The sequence below is a fragment of the Plectropomus leopardus genome, chromosome 16, assembly GCF_026936395.1.
Source record: "Plectropomus leopardus strain MGB_pleo_1.0 chromosome 16, ASM2693639v1, whole genome shotgun sequence".
NCBI lineage: Eukaryota > Metazoa > Chordata > Actinopteri > Perciformes > Serranidae > Plectropomus > Plectropomus leopardus.
The window spans coordinates 32130873-32154159 of record NC_142191.1 but is presented as its reverse complement, the minus strand read 5'-3'; the positions used below and the strand labels follow the sequence as shown (position 1 = coordinate 32154159).

At 42.8% G+C, this 23287-nt stretch overlaps 1 protein-coding gene across 1 annotated transcript in view; it reads right to left on the bottom strand.

The window, feature by feature from the left end:
- Positions 1-2873: 2873 nt before the first annotated feature.
- disp1 (dispatched homolog 1 (Drosophila)) overlaps positions 2874-23287 on the bottom strand; it is a 59042-nt gene continuing 38628 nt past the window's right edge. Inside the window, 9 exon segments of the mRNA XM_042503354.2 lie at positions 2874-4787; positions 4789-5816; positions 6142-6405; positions 8302-9891; positions 10732-10829; positions 11554-11648; positions 17342-17469; positions 19310-19433; positions 20761-20790. Coding sequence (XP_042359288.2) covers positions 4001-4787; positions 4789-5816; positions 6142-6405; positions 8302-9891; positions 10732-10829; positions 11554-11648; positions 17342-17469; positions 19310-19433; positions 20761-20790 — 4144 coding nt within the window. The 3' untranslated portion in view covers positions 2874-4000.

Here is a 23287-nt window from a genome sequence, read left to right as displayed (position 1 = left end):
TCTTCACCCGAGTGTCCAAGACATACGGCCACAAGTCCAACGATACGACTACAAAGTCGATCATTGAACTGCGGCCTAGGGTGTCCTGATGCCAAGTGCGCATATGGACACCCTTATGCCTGAACATGGTGTTCGTTATGGACAATCTGTGGCAAGCACAGAAGTCCAATAACAAAACACCACTCGGGTTCAGATCGGGGGGGCCATTCCTCCCGATCACGCCCCTCCAGGTCTCACTGTCGTTGCCAATGTGAGCGTTGAAGTCCCCCAGCAGAACGAGGGAGTCCCCAGAAGGAGCACTCTCCAGCACCCCCTCTAAGGACTCCAAAAAGGGTGGATACTCTGAACTGCTGTTTGGACCATAGGCACAAACAACAGTCAGGATCCGTCCCCCAACCCGAAGGCGGAGGGAGGCGACCCTCTCATTCACCGTACTCCAACGTACAGGCACTGAGCCGGGGGGCAATAAGTATTGCCACCCCTGCCCGGCGCCTCTCACCAGTGGCAACTCCAGAGTGGAAGAGAGTCCATCCCCTCTCGAGAAGACTGGTTCCGGAGCCCAAGCCATGCATCGAGGTGAGGCGGACTATATCTAGTCGGAACTTCTCAACCTTGCGCACCAGCTCAGGCTCCTTCCCCACCAGAGAGGTGACATTCCACGTCCCCAGAGCTAGCTTCTGCAGCCTAGGATCGGACCGCCACGGTCCCCGCCTTCAGCTGCTGCCCAGCTCACATTGCACCCGACCCCTATGGCCCCTCCAACGGGCGGTGAGCCCATGGGAAGGAGGTCCCATGTCACCTCTTCGGGCTGTGCCCGGCCGGGCCCCATGGGTAAAGGCCCAGCCACCAGGCGCTCGCCATCGAGCCCCACCCCCCACCCCCATCTTGCTGAACAAAACATGTAAGTATCATGAATGTTTGTTTACCACAGAATCCAGATCCCATTGGCTTTTTGACGAGAGAACCAGGGCAATGTTAGCTTTGCATTGGCCTACAGAAAAATGTCATCCCTGGGGCATTTAATGCAAAAACAATGCTGATCATCTGTATAATTTTAGACCCTGGAGTTAAATGTTTTTGGCTTCACTTAAGCATAGTGGTGGGAGACATGGACGCGTTGTCCATCTTTATTTACAGTCTATGGTTCATCCCTACACTCCTTTCTCAGCACTCATTGAATCCTTTGTTACCGACAACATATTGAGTAAAGCTGCTCTGACACTGAATGTAAAAAGCATGTGTGCTCCTTTAATATCCTCCTGGTAGTTTGGAGAAGGCTGATAAACAAACACAACATAACACAACAGTCAGCAGATTTTGTTCCATTGTTGCTCTGGAAATAATACAAAAGAATAACTCATTCAAAATATAGATTTGTTAGACAGGCAAAACCACTGCTGATGGCAGCTAGGCGGCTCGCTGACTGCCAGAGACTTGTCTCCCTGTAATTAAAGCCGTCTGCCTCGGCAGGCCCACCAGCTCTGAGCACTTCTTTCAGCTGATGCATGTCATGCAGCACACAACACTAGGCTGGTTTTTAATCCAGCTATTAACCCAGTTCCAAAAATGACTTTATGATTACATTTCTATATTTTTCTACATTCCAAAACCCATTTCAGAGTTCTTGGGTCGAAATGCTGCTGGTTGAATTCAAGCTTTGAAGTATTACAGCCAGTTGGTTGGATTTTGGTGACTTTTGAAGAAAACATTTTGGTCTTTTGCTTTTTTAATGTTGAAGGAGAAGGTAGATTTATTAGTCATAAACTAAATTACATTTATCCTTGATCCTGCTACATCTTTGGACATGAAGATTGCGACTTGTCTTGATTAAAATCACCAGCTACTATGAAAATTCCATGGAAATTGCTGCTGATGGCATCATTCAATTCCTGCAGTGCATTTTTTTTGAACTTGCATCAGAGTCCTTATGGCTCCCAACAAGGTCAGTCCACCCAGTGCAAAAGCCTGATCCTGGATGCAAACTATGTCTCCAAAGATGTGCTCAGAGCAGTCCCTTATCTTCTATTGCTGAGTCTTAATTGTATCTTATTCATTTCACTCTCCTGCAATCAGATATTAGCCAGAGGAAGGCTGTGTAGAGGAGATGCTCTCGGTCCAAGTCGGGTCAGCCTCGCCCTGATGCCAGCTCACCTCCCTCTCTTCAACCAGTGCTTTTGGTTTCTTTTCTCCCCTCTTGTCTGACTGGCCACTTGGCATATGCCGTTTGTGGGGATCCTCTCGTGGTCTGCTAGCCATTCAGTCCAAAACCCACAAAACCTTTTACGATGTTGATAGGTGCTTCGCTATCGTAGAAAAGTAGTGCTTCAGTAGTGGCTACTTTTGAAGAAAAAATTTTGGCTTTTTTAAATTTTTTTTTTTTAGATTTTTTAAATAATTATCAATGATTTTTTTAAGAAAAAACATTTTCCAAGGCATATTTACACCCAAATCTCCAAAATGTTTATCACAGTCAGAAACTGTAATAACAGAAATTATTACTGAATTTTCAAATTTCAGATGGACCTTGAACACACTTGAACACTGGTCATTTTACAGGTTTGTGAAACAGATTTCCATATTTTTTCCAAAATGTTCAGGGTATAATTAGTTTTCCATAATGTTTCCAGCCCAGGAAATGACTATTCGCATATTTCATAACTTTTCCAGGTTTTTCGTGACTGTATGAAACCCGTTTAACTCAGTCACTGATCTCAGGCGACAAAGGGGCAGATGGCAGTGAAGGCGGAGGCGTACAGCGTTGTGAATAAAGATGAATACTTTACTTTGAACAGCCTCGTCTAACGTTAGGGTCTGAGCGTGTGGAATGTACTGAAGACAGGAAGAGCAGACAATAAGAGACAGCAGGACAAAAGTGATAAAAAAGACATTTTAATCATACAGTACATGTTTGATCTGAGGCAGCGTGTGGAGATTTGAACACAAGAGCATACTGAACTGAACACCACTGCCTACAAATACAAAAAAGTGTCAGGCAATGACTTCTGATCAGCTTGTAAAATGTGTCACATTTTAGTTACGGTCGATCACATCTGACAACATATACTGACAATTACACACAATATTAATATATATACTGTACGATTTCATGTGGTGCAAATGGCTGCTGAATGAGTATATTTAACATTGACATTAGCTCAATTTCATGGACGCTTCTTTAGGCCTGGGTGGTATCATGGTATTACAGTATACCAGTGTTTTTAGAAATCCTACTATGTTTTTAAATACCGTCATAAATACAGGCTCTCCTTGTTTTATTAAACTCATGATGTAGTGCACAACACACACCACCAGGGCTCAGTCTCTAGTCTCTATTAGTGGAGGGAGAAGTTACAAGACTGTAAACAGCTGGTGGCCAGCAGGTAGAGCGAGAACGTGGGGAATAATGGCATGTTTTTTTACATCTAACTTGGTGAATTTCATTCGATCAAACCAGAGCTAACTAGACTAACTAGATTACTAGCAAGGGTAACCAAGATGATTTGGGTGAGTTTTATTTTGTTTCAGTTGAGTTTGAACAAAGTGTTTTATGACAAGGCAACTAAGCCTCGTCACTCTTCTGTGACCGAGAGAAAGTTGAATTCAAAAGGTATACAGATGTACTTCCCTGTTTAGTAACACTTATACTGTCATATACCGTACACGCCGGTGAAATGTCACCAAGGGATGAAATATTACATACCGCCCAAGCCTACTGTGATGATGAATAGACCATAGTTTCCCATGATGATATGACTTTAACAATAGTGAGTGATTCATTGTTAAATCTAACACATCATCTAGCATGAGAACACCTGGTGAATGCAAACAGAAACATGTAAACTCATTAGATTTCGTGGGTCCGTGCTGTGTAATGAAACACACTGAGGCACTTGGTCTGCAAACACACACCTGCTTTGATTGCACAGAGACATCGTATGTGTCATTCTTGTTTTGGACATTTGCTCTGGGTGAAGTTTTTTATGAAAATATTGATTTCTTATCAGCATAAGCTTTCAGATGAGGGGTTGGTGTTTATTGCAATAGGAGGCACGCTGGTTTCACTTTTTGGCATGTTAAACTCTGAAGCTGAATTGCACTTCACTTTCAGTGTCCTGTTAAAACAGTAGAGTCTCTTTGGCGAGGCCGAGGACGCCCGCTGTCTTTTAGAGTTCTGCTTGCACTTTTTGACACTTTCCTCCCGTGTGACGGGAATACTTCTGAGCTTCTCCTGGTTGCCAGGGATTTTACAACAAGCATCCACTTGTGTTGTTGTATCTGTGGACATGTGGTTCTCACCACAAGTAGGGTCAATGTCCCTTCCCTTCTGTCTTTCAGGACTGGTTGGGTGTGGTGAATCTGGTAAGGAGGGCAGACATAGAGTCTGGGCTGGAGTGCTGATATTTTGGCTACAGTCAGGGCTTGAGGGCCTGGTTTCATGTTTGTAGCCATCCTCCTGTCCCATAGGCTCTGAGCCAGGAGATGGACCCATGTCCCGGCTCAGAGCTGGACTCGTGTCCTGGCTCAGGGCCTGGGTTGTGGGTCTCTGTTCTCTGGCCTGCAGGTTTGTGGTGTGGACACAGTACTTCCTGAGATGGCAGGTGTGTGTGGGTCCGTGCCTGGGGGCAATGACCCGTCCCTGGGAGCAGTGGTGGAAATGGGCAGGGGGACAGTGGACGTAGTGCATACGGCACTCCATGTGTGTGTAGAGCGGCTCCTGGGCTGCGTTTTGTTGGCTTGGGGGGTTTCCTGAGAGTGGGAAGAGCTGAGGGGTGGGGAGGCAGGAGGGGGTCCTGGGGAGGCTGAGCACAGGGGTGGGGGGTCCACTGCTGAGAAAGGTGCTGAGGAGGAGATGGGTCCCCACATGTGCAGTTTGTGTTTTGAGAGTACTGGCACCTGGATGCTGTGCTCAGAGCGCCTACAAGACTGTTCTCGGGGCCCCCTCTGCCCATCTCACTTTTGCTCTTGTAGTGGATGTGTGAGTATGGAGCCGTGTGGTGATGGTGGGGAGGGGCCCCATTGTAGAGCTGGGCACACCCCCCCTGCTCCTCTCTGGGCTTCTCCTCAGTCTTCTGAGTGGAGGCTAACGGCTCCAGCTCGTAATGCTCCGCCTCCCCGCCCCTGCTGTCCAGCTGGTACTTCCCCAGGCCTGACCCTTTCCCCTGAGGGGAGGGGCCCGGGGCTGTCACCTCAGAGAACACCTGACACTGCAGCTTTTTGGGCAGCGGGATCTGTCCGCAGGTCCCTTGTGGCCCCAGGCAGCGACACATGCACTGGAAGAAGAAGGTGGCAAAGGCCCAGCTGATGCACATGATGAGCATCATGAACGTTCCCAGCTGGGTGTACGCTAACACCGTCGAGGGCATCATCATGGCCCCGGCAACAAAGGTGGTCAGCGCTGCCATGGCGATGGCAGAGCCCATGCGGCTGAGGGAGAAAATCACCTTCCCCTCACGGTCAGGCTCAGGAGCGAGCCGGTAGGCCACGCCGTAGTGGACAGCAAAGTCCACAGAGAGCCCAACCGCGACAGAAATGGTGACGGACTCCAGGACATTGAGCTCCCAGCCCAGCAGCACCAGGGAGCCCACCGTGACAAAGATGGTCCCTGCGATCGACAGGATGGCGTACAGACTGATGATGACGTTCCAGGTAGTCAGCAGCATCACGCTGAAAGCCACGGCTACTGACAGCGCCATGGCAACCAGAGTGCCGTCTGACAGGCTGTCCTGCAAGTCGTAGAACTCCAGGTTGCTGATGAACCAGCCGTGGCTGAGGCCCACTGGAGCGTAACGCAACTCCTCAGTGATCCAGGCATCCACCTGCAACAGAAACATATCATAAATGTCAAACTGATAAAAAAGAAAAATGTATCCTGTATGTCAGAAATACTCAGGTTTTGGTGTTGAAACACCCTAAAATCCTAGAAATGTTTAAAAAAATAATAGAAACATTCAAAAATCCTAGAAATGTCCTATTATCCTAGAAACATCCTTAAGTCCTAGAAACTTCCTAAAATTCTAAAAGCTTCATGTCATAAAATACTAGACACATCCTTGAGTCCTGGAAACATACGAAAACTCTATCCTAAAGATATAGAAATGTGCTAAAATCCTACAAAAGTCGGAAAAAGTCAGTCAGTCCGACCTCACGGTAGAACTGGTACATCTTCTCGTAGGCCAGGGTGAAGAGGTAGGTGCTCTGGAACTCTAACACTATGGCCCTGATGGTGTCATTGATGTCGAATCGAGGTCCCGGGGTCTTGCTGTCTAGATGGTAGTTGGTACTGCGATCCAGCTCCATGATTGCTCTCTTTATGCACAACTCAAAGACTTCCTGCTTGTACGGGAAGGTGGACTGACTGCAGCAGGGGTAGACTGACGCCTCCTCACAATCCTGGTTCTCCATCCACTGACAAAAGAAGAGGGAGGTTAAGGTTGACTGTACTCTGTGACAATTTGCTCTCTTAAGTGACACTTTACAAGTCAATTTTTTTATTTCCATTTTATTTTATGCTTGGTAGGTTATTTTGTCCAGTCACCAAACTTTACTACTTTTTTTTAATTTTCAATGCGTCAAATCTCATATCAGTTCAGCTGCACATTTTGATCTGCTGAGCCAGCCCCCCCCCCACCCCCTCAAAATATGGAAAAGTAGAACAGCTGGAACCGTTTGTCATTTTGCTTCTTTGCATCAAAATGAACATTTGTCACAATTTCCTATCAGTGGTGGACTTGTTGGAATATGTGAGCTCAGCCTCCCTCTTTCATTCCTTCAGCTACCTTTTTAAAAGGTCACTGCTGCGATATTTGTGCATATCCAAACACCTGTTGCTATCCAAGGCTTTTTTGTAATGTTTAAAAGCAAATGTTTCTCAATCCAACCCGAAATGTGGGATTTTCTTTTGCATGCATCTGTACCCCAAAGCTGATGTATGCACGACAACGCACAGAGCTGACTGTAAGAAGAACACAGGCAGAATGCTGCAAACTGCAGCAAGAACCAATTGCGACACATATTTTAAAATGGTTTTAAAGGTGCTCAAATAATGCTCCTAAAATCTCTGAATAATACCAACTTATTCCACGTCTTAACTGCAAAATGCTAAATTCATAAAATAACCTGTGGTGTGGTGGCCCACCACCATACCAACATTTGGTTTTATATTCTTGGAGCTGGTCTATTTATTTGGTGTGCTGTTGGAATATTTACCCATTGCACCACCATGAGTGTACTCTGGGCACAGACGGAGCAGCAGACACCAGGCACAGGTTAAGTGAAACAAAACCATCCATTACGCTGGGTCTAAAAGTTTGCTTTCACTCGCCTCTGCAGCAGCTGCTCATCTCATCTATTAATCTGATCTGATCAGCTGGAATTGGAAAGTTCTGCTAACACAGACCTGGAAAAAAACTCCAGATTTAGAAAGGAGGCACAGAATGATACATAGGACACACACACACACACACACACACACGCACACACACACACACACACACACACACACACACACACACACACACACACACACACACACACAACAAACAAAAAAACCTGACCACTCCACCCTCCCCTCAACACTGGAAAACTAACCAAGTTTCAAGGACTTCCTTTTGTTTACAGCCCAATTGCCCAGCATTTGTCAGACACATAAGATTCAAGCTCTATTCTGACATAATTTTACCATCCCACAATATGTGGTCGGAAATTTAAAATGTTTTGAAAAAAAATGCCTTTTTTGCCCTAAGCTTTCTAAAAAAATGCCAAAAAATATAAAAATAATAATAGAAATTAATGAATTTAATATAATTTCACACCACAAATCTGCAGTAAAATAAAAACAAAATACATATATCTTATGCCCATCCACTACGCCAAAGTTGCTTAAAAATTATTTGACATGCCAGTGGGCATATACAACAGGAGAGACAGAAACTGATGAACAAATAAACAAAAACATAACATAACCAAAACATTGTCACATGTCGATGCATATTAGAGGCCGCTATCAGTGACGTTGTCATCTATAGAAAATAAATTGACAGCTATGTGAATGGCATAATAAGAGTTCATTTATGACACACAACACATTTCCATATCTTTTTCAAAACTTTCAAAGATGATATTAGTTCCATGACTTTTCCAGGCCTGGAAAATGTGATTGTGAAATTTCAAAACTTTTCCAGTTTTTCCATGACTGTGGGAACCCTGCTAAACATTTCTTTGCATAATGTTTCCAAAAAGTGCCTGATTTCAGTATACCATGAGACATGTATTACAGACATGTAATGGACATACAGTACTGACCTGTTTGAATGTCTCGATGAAGCAGCTCGTGAAGTCCTGCTCCTCTGACTGAAACACAAAGCTCTGATTTCTCAGCTTTTGGCAAAAACTGAGGATCCACAGCTGAGACGCTGGACTGGCGATGTTGAAGCTGCTGTCCAGCATCAGCTTTCCTTTGTTCTTGGGGTTTAAAGGGTCCCCGTTATCCACAGGGGTCACGCCCCAGATGATGGTGATAGGCATGTGGAGGTCCTCGCCATGATGAACCCTCTCGAACATGAAAAGTTTCTTGTACTCTGCGTCGTAGCGCTCAAACGGGTGCGAGGATCGGAACACTTGAAACTCTGCCAGCTCGAGAGATGGGAGCTTCATCTTTGGATTGATGCAGACCACATAGGCCCCGCCCACTGTGATGGCGAGGAACCAGAAGAGCCAGAGGTAGCGCAGTTTGATGACGATGCAGGGCAGCACCTTCTCAAAGAAGATCCTGGATGCCTCAGAGACGGTGAACAGGCATTTGTTGGCCGTCTGGCAAAGACCGGCCCAGAACATGCGGGTACAGTACCCTCTCTGCTGCTGCGGAGGCTTGGAGCAGGGGAACATATTAGGCAGGTAGCGTTCATGAAGCACAACCACAGCCGGAAGCCATGTCACCATTAGAATATAGTTCACAAGTATGGCAGTGCCCGCGTACACTCCAAAACAGCGGATGGCGGTGATGTTGCTGACGTAATTGGCATAAAAGGCAGCAGCAGTGGTGAAGCTGGTGACAAACATTGACAGGGCGGCATGTTGTAGGGTCACGCCGACCGTCTCTGCCAGCTCAGCGTGGGGTTTGTCAAACTTGGTGTAGTTCCACACATCACAGAGCACGAAAGCGTCGTCAGCGCCGATGCCTACCAGGATGATGAGGGCTGTAAGGTTCATGAAGGGGAAGAACTCAAAGTTGAAGACCATCCGGTAGAGAAAGTATGACACGATGAGTGAGCTGATGATGGCTATTATTGTCATCAGAGTGATGAAAACTGAGCGTGTGTACACACACATGACCAACAGGACGATCACTATGGCTATGGCGGGATACACCGTATCCGTGAGGAGGTAGTCCTGAAAGAGGTCATGCTTGATGCCAAACTCAATCCCTGTGACTGTGGTGATGCCATCTGACGAGTTCCAGTTCTCAAAATTGTCCAAGTAAATGTTCATCATGGACTCTCCTTTCTCTGTGGGGGAGAAGAGCATGCTGTATTTGAGCACAGGAGGAGGGAACTCCAGGCTCTTGGGGCTGAGGAAGTCTTTGTCCACCAGGAAGTGAAGGATCTGGTAGACGGCGTTGTACTTTGTGCACTTCCGAGGCACACTGGCACACTTGAGCTGGTCCTTCCGTCGCAGGGCCATGTCCCAGCAGTCGGGTCCCAGCGTGCCGTTGTGGTAGTACTTGGCACACGAGCGCAGGATCTTGAGCGTGTGCGATACGTCGCGCTCGGTGATCTTCTGGCAGGACGACCTGTTGGTGAGGACTGCAATGTAGTTTCCCAGTGTCCAGCTGGGGCAGCAGGAGGCGTCATTGGTGCGCTGACAGAGACTCCAGTAGTCCCGATGGGAGCGCACCTGGCAGCATACAAATAAGAAACACAGGCAAAAACTAGAATGACAATCTTGCAGTTGTACACATCTGAGCACCGGTCAAGTTGCACTTAGAGTTTACTTCCATGTCTGTGAAAACATGGATGCTTTTTATACAGCACCCCCCGGCAATACAGATAGAGCAAGATTACTGTCACCATTTCGGTATCTCACCAAATGTCTTCCCTTCTGTTCCTGAAATATGACACTGAGCATTGACCAGAGAAGTGTTTTTGCAGAACACATCATGTCAAAGTGAAGTTGACCTTTGACCGATTGAATATAAAATGTCAGCCCTTCATATTATCTTATTAGACATTTGTATGAAAATTTGTCACAAAGTTTTAACTCTAGAGTTATGGACAAAAACATGTTTTGTGAGGTCATGGTGGCCTTGACCTTTGACTTTTTAACTACCATATTCTAATCAGTTCATTCTCTTGAGTGGATGTTTATGCCAAAGTGGAGTAAACTCTCTCAAGGTCTTTTTGAGGGGGACAAAAAACCCTTAAGGTGTTTGTAAGACCTGCATTTATGAGAATGAGACCAAGCACAAGGTCAAAGTGACCATGACCTTTGACCACCAAAATGTAATCAGTTTATCTTCATGTCCAAGTCGATGTTTGTGTCAAATTTTAACAAATCCCCTCAAGGCGTTTTTGAGAATGAGAAGGGCAGCCATACGGACAGATGGACAACCCCACAACATAATGCCTCCAGCAACAGCTTTCGCCAGCATAGAGACAAAAAAACACAAGTCAAAAAGTTTCTGATGGCGACAACTGTATCGCTCCCAGTCCGGACTGTGCCGTTCTACATACGCACCCTTGTGTTGTCCAGATTGCACATGGATTTGATGGCCTGAATACTCCACAGGCTCTTCCCCTCAGCTGATGTGAACACCAGTCTAGAGTAACTGTCACCTGCAGGAAGAAAAGAGGTTCATCACTCGAATGGGAAAAACATCTTTCCTGAGTGAATAAAGTTGGAAAATATGAGGCAAAGACAAAATTTTCCATCTGACTGACAAGAGATCCTGAAGCTGAAAGAAGCTCTTACTGATGTTGTGCATGAGACTATTTGCATAAACAGTACATTTGTTTTAAATAAGGCGATCTCTGTTAATCTCTGTTTTAATTCCTTTCACATTAGATCTCTATTAAAAATGTACATTGTGGAGGTCATTAGGATCGTAGGGTACCTTGCCTTGTCTTAATTATTTTCACTTTTATGATGTTTTTGACATAGGATGTGATTACAAGAGCAAAAAGTAAGATGAACCCCCCCCCCCGACCCTTTCAGGTCTAAGATCTCTCTTCTCTTGAACATTTACAGGGTTGGGAATGTAATATCTCAGTCAAAAACAGGTAAACCTAAAAAAAACAGATCTCAGAACAAATTCCCCAGGTCCACTGGGGTTCTGGTTCTTCCTTTTGGACAAGCGAAGACCTCAGTGCGTACTATGACCTACATATTTTCTCATCAAACCAGTGTTTAGAATTTGAAATGTGTTGTATTGGGGTTCATTTGAGTGTTCCCAGGATCCTTTGAGGGCTGTGTAGCGTTAGTTATTTCAGAGAGCATCTCTGTACTCTTCACCATCTGGTGGAAGTTGGATTTGTGTCATCTGTGTTTTAAAAATCTTACCTGGCACATCACAGAAGAATTCTTTACTGAAGTCCCACTCTGCTTGCCGTTTGTCTCTGTCAAAATGGTCCTCAGGCCACCTGGGCTCCTGGTGACTACAAAACAATAAAAGCACCATCTACATCACCAAAATGTATGTTGTCTTCAAACAGAATCAAAATGGCAACAAACCCCCCCCCACCCACCCAAAAAAAAAACCAAATTATTTTATTCTTATTAATCACACTCCCCAGCTACGTGGCAGATAGGAATCATGGAGCAGACATTGTTTACCCAGAGTCTGGTACTGCTTCTTAATAACTTTTTAATGAGCTAACCATTAAAAGCATTTGGCAGCAAGTCTTAGTTTCATACTGTGTTTATTTTGGTCAGGAATCAGAGCCATGGTATGAAGTTCCCGCCCATACACCAGCTCAACCAATCGCAGGCAGAGACACTGACTGCAAGCACACCGATTGGCACACACAGCTGTCTTGGATGTAAAATGTCAGAACTTGATGATAATATCCTGTTAGATATTTGTGTGAAATTTGTGCAGATGCATTCTGGAGTTTTGGCCAAAAACATGTTTTATGTTGTCGTGACCTTGCCCTTTGACCACTGGATTTTAAACAGTTCATTCTTGAGTCCAAGTGGACGTTTGTGCCAAATTTGAGGAAACTCTTAAAAACTCAAACTCAAGATACATAATAATAAGATAGATGCAAGGTCACCATGACCTTGACCTTTGAACACTAAATTCATATCAGCTCATTGCTGAGTCCATGTGAATGCTTGTGTCATATTTGAAGAAATTCCCTCAAGGTGTTCTCAAGATGGCGCTTTTACAAAAATTTGACGAATGCAAGGTCACCATGACCTAGAACTTTGACCACCAAAATCTAATCAGTTCATCCTTGAGTCTGCTTAAACATTTGTGCCAAATTTGAAGAAATTCCCTCAAGGTGTTCTTAAGATATAGTTTAACAATAATAACACAAATGCAAGGTTGCTGTGACCTTGACCTTTGACTATCAAAATCTTATCATCCTTGGGTCTACTCAAACATTTGCGCCAAATTTTAAGAAATTGTAGAGTAAAACAATAAGAAGTATAGAACAATAAAAGTAAATCCATAAAAATGTATTCAATTAATTAAAAGCCATGATGAAAAGATAGGTCTTTAGCCTTAATTTGAAAGTGCTAAGCATTGTCTCAAGTCTAAGCTCTTCTGGCATTTTTCTTCCATAAAACTGTTCTTTTTTTAAATTATTTTTTGGAAGATGTCATGCGGTCCATCTTTATATACAGCCATAGGTTCAGTGTGAGAGAGAACACAGCAGACAGTCTGTTTGCATGATTCTGTATATGGCAGATGTTGCTTTGTCTGAGGCTGCTAAGTCAGCATGATGCAAACTGAAGGAAGCAGATCTGAAGCTTAGTAATGAAATAAGCATCAGTAATTGCTGTTCTCCCCCAAAATCAGACGAATGACGCACTGCAGTACCAGGATACTGCCGTCATTATTATCATAATCATCATAATAGCTGCTCTGATTGAACAGGGGGCCGGAGGGGCCATGTGCAGACATGTCTTAGGACTTTTTGTGTGTATTGTGTGTTTGTGTGCCCCTTTGCAGGAGTGATGCTGCAGCCGTGTGTTCTGAGCGGTGCAGTGCCTACATGCCAGAGAGCAAATGAGGATTATAGTTGAGATAGGCTTGCTATGTGTATGTGGGTTTTTTCAGGGGCCACATCCTCTGCTAGAAACAGGAAGGCAGAGTCATCAGGTGGCTGTCACAGAAACTGAGGGGTTGACAGACAGAGGGGATGAGGCAGAGAGGCCTGCTGACAGAGCAGCGCAGGCCTCTGGTACGCACCACAGTACTCACACAAGTACACAATTACATCTGCAGACAGACGCATGGAGCGAGACAGAGAGGAAGACAAAGACAGCCACAGACGCAGCAGGAGACAGAGAGATGGAGATGCAGAGAGAGATACAGACTGCAGCTGAAAGGGTCCATTTTCTCATCAGCAGAGTGGAGCCGCAGGTTTCCTCACATTAACATAGGAGACATGTCTGTCTCTCGACTGTCCAGAACTGCTATGTCAGAGTCATTCATCAGAGACTAATGTCAAGATTTTGGTGCCAATTTAATAAAACAAACCAACAATTAAAAGCCAAATATATGAGTTCATTTTTAGTTTTGGAAATGCTTAAATCAGGCTATAGTTTAGCAAATAAAGACAAAATATGTTGGCAGCAATACAGGTTCTGCTGATATTACAGCCCGATCAAAACTGGAATTTTATTTCAAATGGGGCTTGTTGATTTTTTTCTGCGTGCTGTGTCAGCAAAAATAGACAGTGAAACTTGTGTTTTGATAATTATATTAACTCTATACTACGTTTTACTGCAGAAAAAACTTCTCGCTGCCACAGACATGAGGAAATACAAAGAAAGAAACTTCCCTGCTTCCATTTCAAAATAAAAGTCCTCTGACAACATCTCTGTTGACAGAGTCCCATCAGTTGTTGACACAATGCATTTTATTTCGAAATATTTGCGGACTGAGTTGTTGACAATGCAGGAGCTTGTTTGGCTTCATAAATGAGTTGGATATGCACTTATAAATGTTAATACAATTTTTTAAAATACTTTCACAGCAAAAATTGATGCATGCGATTAATTAAGATGAATTAATGAATTTAAGTTTAACATAAACTTGATTTTCAAAACAGTAAACCAAACGTTGTTTACCCTTTGAAACTTGAGCAAATTAGCCTTCTTTGAAAAACACTGGAAGAAGGCAATAAGCAACAGAAAAAGTAATTAGCATGACATTTGGGGGTTTTTTTTGTTTTTTTTAACAATATTTTTATTGAAGTTTCCACTGCACAGCAAGAAATTAGTTAAAAGTACAAGAAAATGACCTGAAAATTAATTGAAAAAAAAAAAAGATTTTAAATATATAAATATATAAATAAACATGGATACGACCGGAAAAGGTGCTTTAAAAAATATATTGAGTTGTAACATAATTCATTCAAATTGAGTACGAAAATCACAATAATAGTTTTCCACTAGCTTTTTTCTTTTAAATTTTATTTTTCCAAATCGTCTAATTTCTTGCAATTTGTAAAACAAGTATTAACAAGTTGCTCATTGCTTTCTTTCCAATGTTTTTCAGAAATAAACCCCCAAAAAAATCAGAAAAGCACATTTTCTCAGGGTTCTAAGATTGAAATACTTGTGAAAGGCATCTTAAAGTAGTACAGAGAAAGTGATGTTGCTCCAGGTTTTCGAAGGATTAATCATCTAAGTTATTCTCAATTATCTTCTTCTGCATTATGTTCTGTTACAAAATGTACTTTCACACAACACAGATATATCTGTGATGGGCCAATATTGGTTGATTAAATCTGCTGAACGACATGTATCGGTCAGGCTCCCGCTGATATCAACAGAGGCGGGAAAAGGAATCAGCTCTGAGCAGTGATCTGAGCTGAGAGTGGACAGTCGAAGAGACAGACAGCAGACAGAGAGACAGACACAAACATGCAGAGAGCTGCTCTGGGCTAGCGAACAGCCTCCTGCTGACAGAACACACTGATGACCTTGTGGACGGACACATCTCTACTTTGCTCCCCTTTTCTTTCAAGAGGGGATTCAGACTTTTCAGCACATCTGTCAGCAGTATGTTTGACACCCCCCCCTCAGTCTCCAGCGCCGGCTCCCCCTGACCACTAACGGACACACATTACACAGCAGGCTGGAGCTGTGAGGCTATGTTTTAGCAGCCATACAGAACATTATTCTGCTTTTGTTCACAGTTCTGGGGCCTCATGTACAAAGACTTGTGTGGATTTGCTACTGAAACATGGCGTACGCTTAAATCCAGAAAACGTCGTACGCACAAAAAAATCCAGATGTATGGAACTGTGCGCACGCATGAGTCCAAGCATTTGTACATCCCAATCAACATGGAAGTGAGTGCACGTCTAAGAGTACCAGACTCCTCCCTTTCCACGCCTCAATTTACATATGCAGATTAATGTAAAAAGGCCCTGCATGTAGGATTCCTCTGTCTGCACCATCAGATAACACAAACATAAGCGATGAGTAAAACTGGGAAGAGGAAGAATTATTCATTTAAATGTTCCCTGTTTGCTTTCATACAGTTACACATACAGACAGACGTGTTGGAGTGTAATGTGAAGCTCGCTGTGGGTAATGAGTGATCTGCCTAGATTAACTTGATAACTTGATACTATCACCAATCGTGTTGTATTAATGGCTACAGATGTGCATGTATTTCATCCCGTTTGCATTCTCCAGTATTCATTAATACTTTTTCATTCACGTCAGACATGACTGTCAAATTTAATTGTTATGTGATGAGGATAATAGTACGCACAAGTGTGGTAAAGTGAAATGATCGGGGGCACAGATAACGTTATCAGGGTTTTTATAAAGTGTTAGGCTATATGCATGGCCACGATATACTTAAATAGGCTCATATTTTAGATGCACTGAAATTGTATCTTATGAAATGTTTACTCATGAGGAAATCACACTGGTACTGAGGACTGTAACCACCTGGCTGGCTGTATTGTCCATTGCCTCTGGTGGCTAAACAGAAACGTGCATGACATTTTTTATCATCTGTTCGAACCAGGCGGGGATCTTTTGTTCATGTCGTCACTGGACAAGTAATGACATTTTCGTACTAAAGACGGCTGATATGTTCTTGTAGGGACCAAAAATAACACCCAGCAATAGATTCATGCCATGATGTTTCAGCAGACACCGTCAAATGAATGAGATAGTGAGGCCAAACTTTTAAAATGTTTATTTCCTGGTTTGTCAGCCTGTTCTCAGAGGCCGATTCTACAAACACCTCTGTCTCTATCGCCAGTTAATCCGACCACCAGTCCGCAGACCCACGCGCAGTTCCAAGAAGATCGCCCTCGGAAACCTAAGGCGGCTGATGAGCCAGACGTCATCGTGTCTGCCTCTCTGCCTCTAAAAATGCGTTCTCTTCGCACTGTGCAATTTGCAGTATATTCTTATAATGCTATAGCTGCCTTTGTTGTTAACATTATTGTCTGCACCATTTTGCGCACGCCTTTATATACACTCATCTAATTGCTGACAGATGGATGTGTTTAAAGTTCATCTGATGTGCACATCACTCTGAGGAGGAATTGCTTTGACATTATAAACAGTTTCCCAGCATCACCTCTAAGTGTCGCCAACGGATCAAAAGCAGTAGAAACGTGTGTACGCCTGCCATGAAGTTGGCATGAAGCACCGGACATTTCCACGGTTATTTCACTCTTGATACAGCTGAACGTGAGCATGGAAAAGGGCGAACGCCACCCTAAACACTTTAGTTATATGCAATATGATGTATTGTTGTGAATTAAATAGAGTTTATGCAAGTGCAGCTGCAATGATAAGTTGATTAATCAATAAGTCGATAAAAAATTAAACTACTTCGATAAATACTTTTTAAAATTATTTTAAGCTATGTGGGTGTTTTTTCTCTTTTTTTAAAAAAATATAATTTTGAGTTTCAGGTTATTTTTCCGACTGTTTGCAAATCATTTTCTTTTTTTAATAATTTTGGGGTTTTTTGGGATTTTTTTGGGAGAATTTTAAGTTTTTTTCCTACTAATTTGAGTTTTTGGGGTGTTTTGTTTGTTTGGGGGTTTCTTCATTCTTCCTCTAAATATTTAATCTTCACTAAACTCTGAAAGAGCTACCTGGTTGAAAAGTGTGTGTGAACTGTGTGTGTGGTTACTTTTTCGCCTGCTCATCGGCGTATTTGAAGGGGTAGTTGGCCAGCGTGGCTTTGTAGCCAGTGTTCTTCACCATGTTGTTCCATGTGACCAGCCGCTGCCCAATGGCTGTTCCCCGTGGCTCAAAACCCTTTGGGGAGTAAAGAAAGGAGTCATGTTTTCATCGTTACTAAATTACTGTACAATAATAAATAAAATAATACAAATAAATCAATAAAAATGGGTATACAGTAAATGACGGTGTGAGTGTGTGGTGCTAACTACCCCTCTCCCTAATGATGAGTGTGCTACTAACTTATAGCTTTTCAAACTAATAAACTCACAATTGAAGCCCAAAAAGTGATATGAAAAGTTACATTTTCACCTATTCCCCTTATTAAACAAAGAAATCCAGAGGGTAGTGTTCCTCTTTCTATTAATTCAATGTATGTAGTGCACAGCACGCACCATCAGAGCTCAGTCTCTCCAGTCTAGACTGGTGATACAGGCAGCTGAACTCCACCTGGTGCTCTATGTGTTCTGCCCTGTCATTCTTCTCCAGACAGCGAGTGCTTCCAGCTTTTGGACTCATAAATACAAAATAGGAACCCAAGACATGTTAAGTGATATTCTAACACATATTTTGCTTGTGAAGCAGAAATATGCACCTGTACACCCTTTGAATTCAGCTTTCTCTCAGTCAAAGAAGACCACAGACCAGCTTAACAGCCTTGCTAACTCATCGTCCTTAATTCAATCCTCAATTCACCAAGTTAGAGGTAAAAAAACATACTGTTATTCCCCACAGTCTCTCTCTGCATGCTGGCCGCTGGCTGTTTACAGTCCTGTAACTTCTCCATCCACCACTAGGTGTCACTGTGTCTCTCAGTTCAGCTGCCTGATCCAACAGTAGAGACTTGAGACTGAGTTCTGGTGGTGCGTGCTGTGCACTACATACAATGGGTCTCATTCATGAAGCTTAAGTAAATCAGTGAGCAGATTTGCAGATAAATCACCAGGGTACTAAAAACCAAGACCAGATTCATGAACGCTGCAGAAAACTTATTTGATATAAGGCACGTGTGTAGTTCATGAATGCCAATCAATCGTAAACTAACGGCATTTTGCATGCATCCCTGCCCATGAAGGAGGTGAAAATGATTTTGGATGGTGCATCCTGTCGACCTGCGAACATGCCGCAAACAGAGAAAGAGGAAGAAAAACTTCCAACTCTAAGACTGAAGTTATTTCTGGTTAAGTGGAGTTGAGAAAGGTTTTTAAAACATTTTCTTCTGTTAGTAGTCTAGTGGTCTAGTAGTCAATATCTATCTGCATTTCTTATTTACACAACCTCTGCCAGTGGTCAGAGGCAGGTTTAGATTTTGTTAATATCTACGAAAAGATCAGAACTACTACAACAGAATGCCAAAGTGCTCGTAAATTTCCTTTTGTGAAGACTTTCCACACAAATTCATTCTGCTCAGGTTTCATGAACGAGACTCAGTGAGTTAAACTGAAAGAGTAGCGCCTGTGTTAATGATGGTACTGAAAAACATACTTTCCAGATTTCTAAATACCCTGGTACACTGTAATGTAACGCCCAAGCCTGCTATCCATAGAAATGGAAATGTCCATGCTTACTCATAGATGATATTTTAAAAATCCCTTTGAAACATTGCACTGTTCTCGATAGCTTGTTCCACCCAGTATGGGTTGTCAAGATCACTCCTGACACATAAACAGAACCACACCTTCTCACTGTTCAAGGAAACCAAATGGAGCTGACATGGTTTTTATTGCAGAGAACTGACAAAGTGCTGGCACTGTCAATATGTGCAGTGGAAAATCTCTGTCTCATAAAGTGTGATTTCTCTCTGAATTAGTACAGTTAATATTTTAAACAGCTCCAACCCTGAAGCCACGCTCATCTCCATGTTACCGCCACAGACCACACATCATCTGTGTGCAGGGCACCAAGGACGTGCACTCACCAGCAGTGGGTCGGAGAAATCCGGCAGGTCAGGCACCAGGATGCCCACCAGAGCACACACCACGATGAGCACTGTGCACACGCCCAGCACCACCACTGGCCAATCAGCTATCAGCTCAGCATAGCTAGAAAGAAGGACACTTTATGTCAGTGGTGAAACAGAGAGGTGAGCCTGAGATTGACATGATACATCCAGTACAAGCCTCCTATTATGTGTACAGAGAAAAGTTCACACACATTTTCTTGGGCAAAATTTCAAAACTTTTTAATGACTTTTCAAGGGCTCATTATACTTTTTACCACTTGCCTGGTTATCATTAAAAATATCAGATTAAATTTCTCTTCTCTCGTGGTTACAGCTACTTGGCATACATGAGAGGACCGACAGAAATAGAGCTGAATCACTTTTGGTAAAATGTGAATCACAATTTTTTATATACTTTCAGCTGCTGTCAGACAGCCCTTTCTGACGGGGAGCTAAAGTGTATTTACAGCCACCAAACTCTATTGAGAAAAACACTGATTCATCGACCCTGAATTTAGGAGCTGCTGGTCCACCACTGCCTCCATCAGTGAGTTTGTATTACTGTGTGACTTTGGTGTTTGAAATGAATTTCAGATTAAAGTCACACAAAAACACAAACTAAATGGAGTCTAGTGGCTTTGATGAGAGCACTGCTGCATTGTTTAGCTTCCATGCTGGGCTCCAGGTTGCTTCTTCAAACTGGAGGCATGAAAACTGCATGTGTTTATTTTGTATATCTTATTACATTTCTATAATTCTATTTTATTATTATAGTTTTTATTCTTAATATAATTATAAAAATACAATTATTGTAAATCATATATTTATGGATTATTATCTAATAATCCTCTGTCTTTTCAAAAACTATTTTTTAGGTGCATTTTTTGCCAAGTTGGTCACTGCCTTTTCTTCCCCAATGTTTTAAAAAGAAATCAAACCAATTTGCTCCATTTTCAAAGGTTTAAATAGCTTGTGAATGGCGTCTGAATGCATGAAAACTGATGTCAATCCAGGTTTTATAGAGTTAAAGCCTTAACTTGATTAGAAATTGTGTCTGAAGCTATCTTTGGTTGTTGCTGCGTATACTGAGAGTCTCCATATGAAAAACTCCTAACAGTAGTGATATTTTGCCCCTGAAACTTTGTGAAAGCCCTGGAGAAGCTGCTGTCCTCCATTAAACAGTCTGCAGGATTAGCTTTGAGACAGCAGAGTTTAATGCAGAGTAACGGAGACATGAGGAGATCCACGCTGCTGCTTAACAGAGGCCAGGTACACAGGGAAACGCTCTACTCCCATCGATAACTCTCATGACTCACGACTGAGGAATGATGGCTCAACGGGAGCAGTGATGGATGGATGACACAAATAAGGGGAGCTTTGCAATCCAGAACATCAACACAGGAGAAAGAGTTTTTGGCAGGTCTCACCTTTTGGGGAATCTAAAGGGCCTTGCAGGGCTGAAAAACAAAAAGAGGGAGATAAATCAGGCTTACATTTTGAAGTCCAACCAACAGACGATAAAAAACAGATTTGCAGAGACTTTTGAGCAAGAGTGTACATCTTCTCTTCCTGATCCTCTGTCCTTTGTTTTTTTTTCCAGCAGCAGCACACATTTTGGGCACTGGACCCTTGAAAACATTCAAACTGATTTGGCTGTCAAAAGCACTCTGCACTGAACTTATTATAACACTCTCCTTTTTCAAATCCCTTTCAGATGTGACAGACAGCCCAACAGAGCTGCTGTTTCCAACAGACACGAGCCGCACACAGACAGGTTAGGACAAGGGGACTCAACCTGGTTTGTTTGGGGGACACTTTTGCAAAATGACAGGGAGCCAGGGGCCAGTCACAACAGCCCCATACATGTGTCTCAGATTTAAGGATGTTTTCAGGACATTTCTAGGATTTTAGGAAATTTTGCAGCGTTTCTCGGATTTAAGGAAGTTTCTAGGATTTCGGGACATTTACTGGATTTTAAGGACAGTTCTAGGATTTTAGGATATTTCTAGGATTTTACGACAATTCATGATTTTAGAATGTTTCTAGGATTGTAGGACATTTTACAACATTTATAGGATTTTAGGATGTTTCTAGGATATTGGAAAGTTTCCAGGATTTCAAGGATGCCTCTAGGATTTAAGGACATTTTAAGACATTTCTAGGATTTTAGGGCATTTTCAAGAGATTCAAGGATTTCAGGATGTTTTTATGATTTCAGGATGTTTTAAGAAATTTCTAGGATTTTTAGACATACAGACAGATTTCTAAGACTTCAGGTCATTTTTAGAATCCTGAATCTCTCCTTCAACTCCCAAAGGTGTAGCAGGAAGACAATTTTTAATTTAATTTTAAAAAACAGAATAATAAATCATCCTAGGATCCTAATCTAGGATTTTTTTTTAGAACATTAGTGATTTAACTAGGACATCTGTTTGAGGGGTGTTGGGGATCCTCCACTGGCACTTGTTTTGATTAACAAGCTCTATTTTGATGCTGTTTTATGCACTTTGCACCTTCTAAAAGTACAAAAAACAATTCCCAGTGTGAATTGCTTTATTTTTATTGTTAAATGGTTGCGGGGCCACCAGATCTGGCCCTGTAAGTTGAGTACCACTGGTCAAGAACATACACAAGAAATCTAATTGGTGCTCCACAATGACATAGATATGACTCTTGAAGGTCAAACTGAAGGATTACTGCCTGAACTATAAACAGGTAACAGCAGCTATCGTTGCACGCACACACACAGACACAGACACAGACACACACACACACACACAGACACAGACACACACACAGAGTGAGACTTTATTTTCTCCTGCAGTGTTTCCTGTGCTGTGGCCTCCTGATACTGTTGGGTTAGACCAACACACACTGAGAGGTGTATGAAGCCTTCAGCTGCTCTGGATCTATCTGGACTTCTCGTCAGCTCCTCCTGGGAGCGGTGGGGAAGCGTCCGGTATGCCGGCAGCAGCTAACGCCCCGGGTGGAGGGGAAGAGGAGGGGAGAGGAGGAAGGGGGAGAATCAGATATGGCCACCTGATCACAGCAGGGCTACAGGAGATAAATGATACGGGCTGAAGGGTTCAAGGGGATATGAGAAGTAGTGTGTGTGGAGAAAACACAGAAGGTGGAGACTGATAAAGGGCCAGTAGGTCATGTCGTACAAAATGCAAAACCTCAATATATTAATGTTAGCAGTTAATGTTAAGAGGGGCTGGCAAGCTTTCAACAAGAATTACGTGTCTCAGGTTCAACGTGACCTTTTACCCTTTTTATTTTCTCCCATACAGTATAATGTTACAATGTTACAAAACGTTTTTCTTTTTATATTCTTCTGCTCCAGGTACGCTACTATTGTGAGTGTTAACATTATGTTGCCTACACCGCTACATGTAGCTACATGCTAAAATCAGAGAAACATACTCTGTATAGGCTACTTGGTTGGTAATGTTACATTCTTCCCCACTTTTAGATAATATTGTTGCTGGCAGATCGGTGATTTTTCACTGTGAAATGTATCGCTATTCTCTATTACAGTCATTCTCTGGCTGCAAGTACAATGCTACATAGATGAAGCTAAATGCAAACTTGGTTGCTGATGCCGCTCATTTTGCCCGGATTCAGATCATATTCCTGCTGGTTCGGTTCCTGTCAGGTTGTGTTAAGAAGCTTTTATTGGCGATTTTTCACAGTAGAAAGTGTTGCTATTCTCCCTTACAGTCATTCCCCGGCTGCAAATACACTGCTAATGTGCCTGTAGCTATATGCTATGTGGTTAACACAGGCTAAAGATATTTTGACATTTTGTTTTGCAACATAAAATATTAAAACCTGATTTTTGAACTTTTAAGGTTTTACTCATCTTAAAAAAGGCGGCTGCTAACAAGTGGCTGAATGGGACTACATTAGACATCATCACACCGGATACAGAAACCTTACTTGTCCACCTCA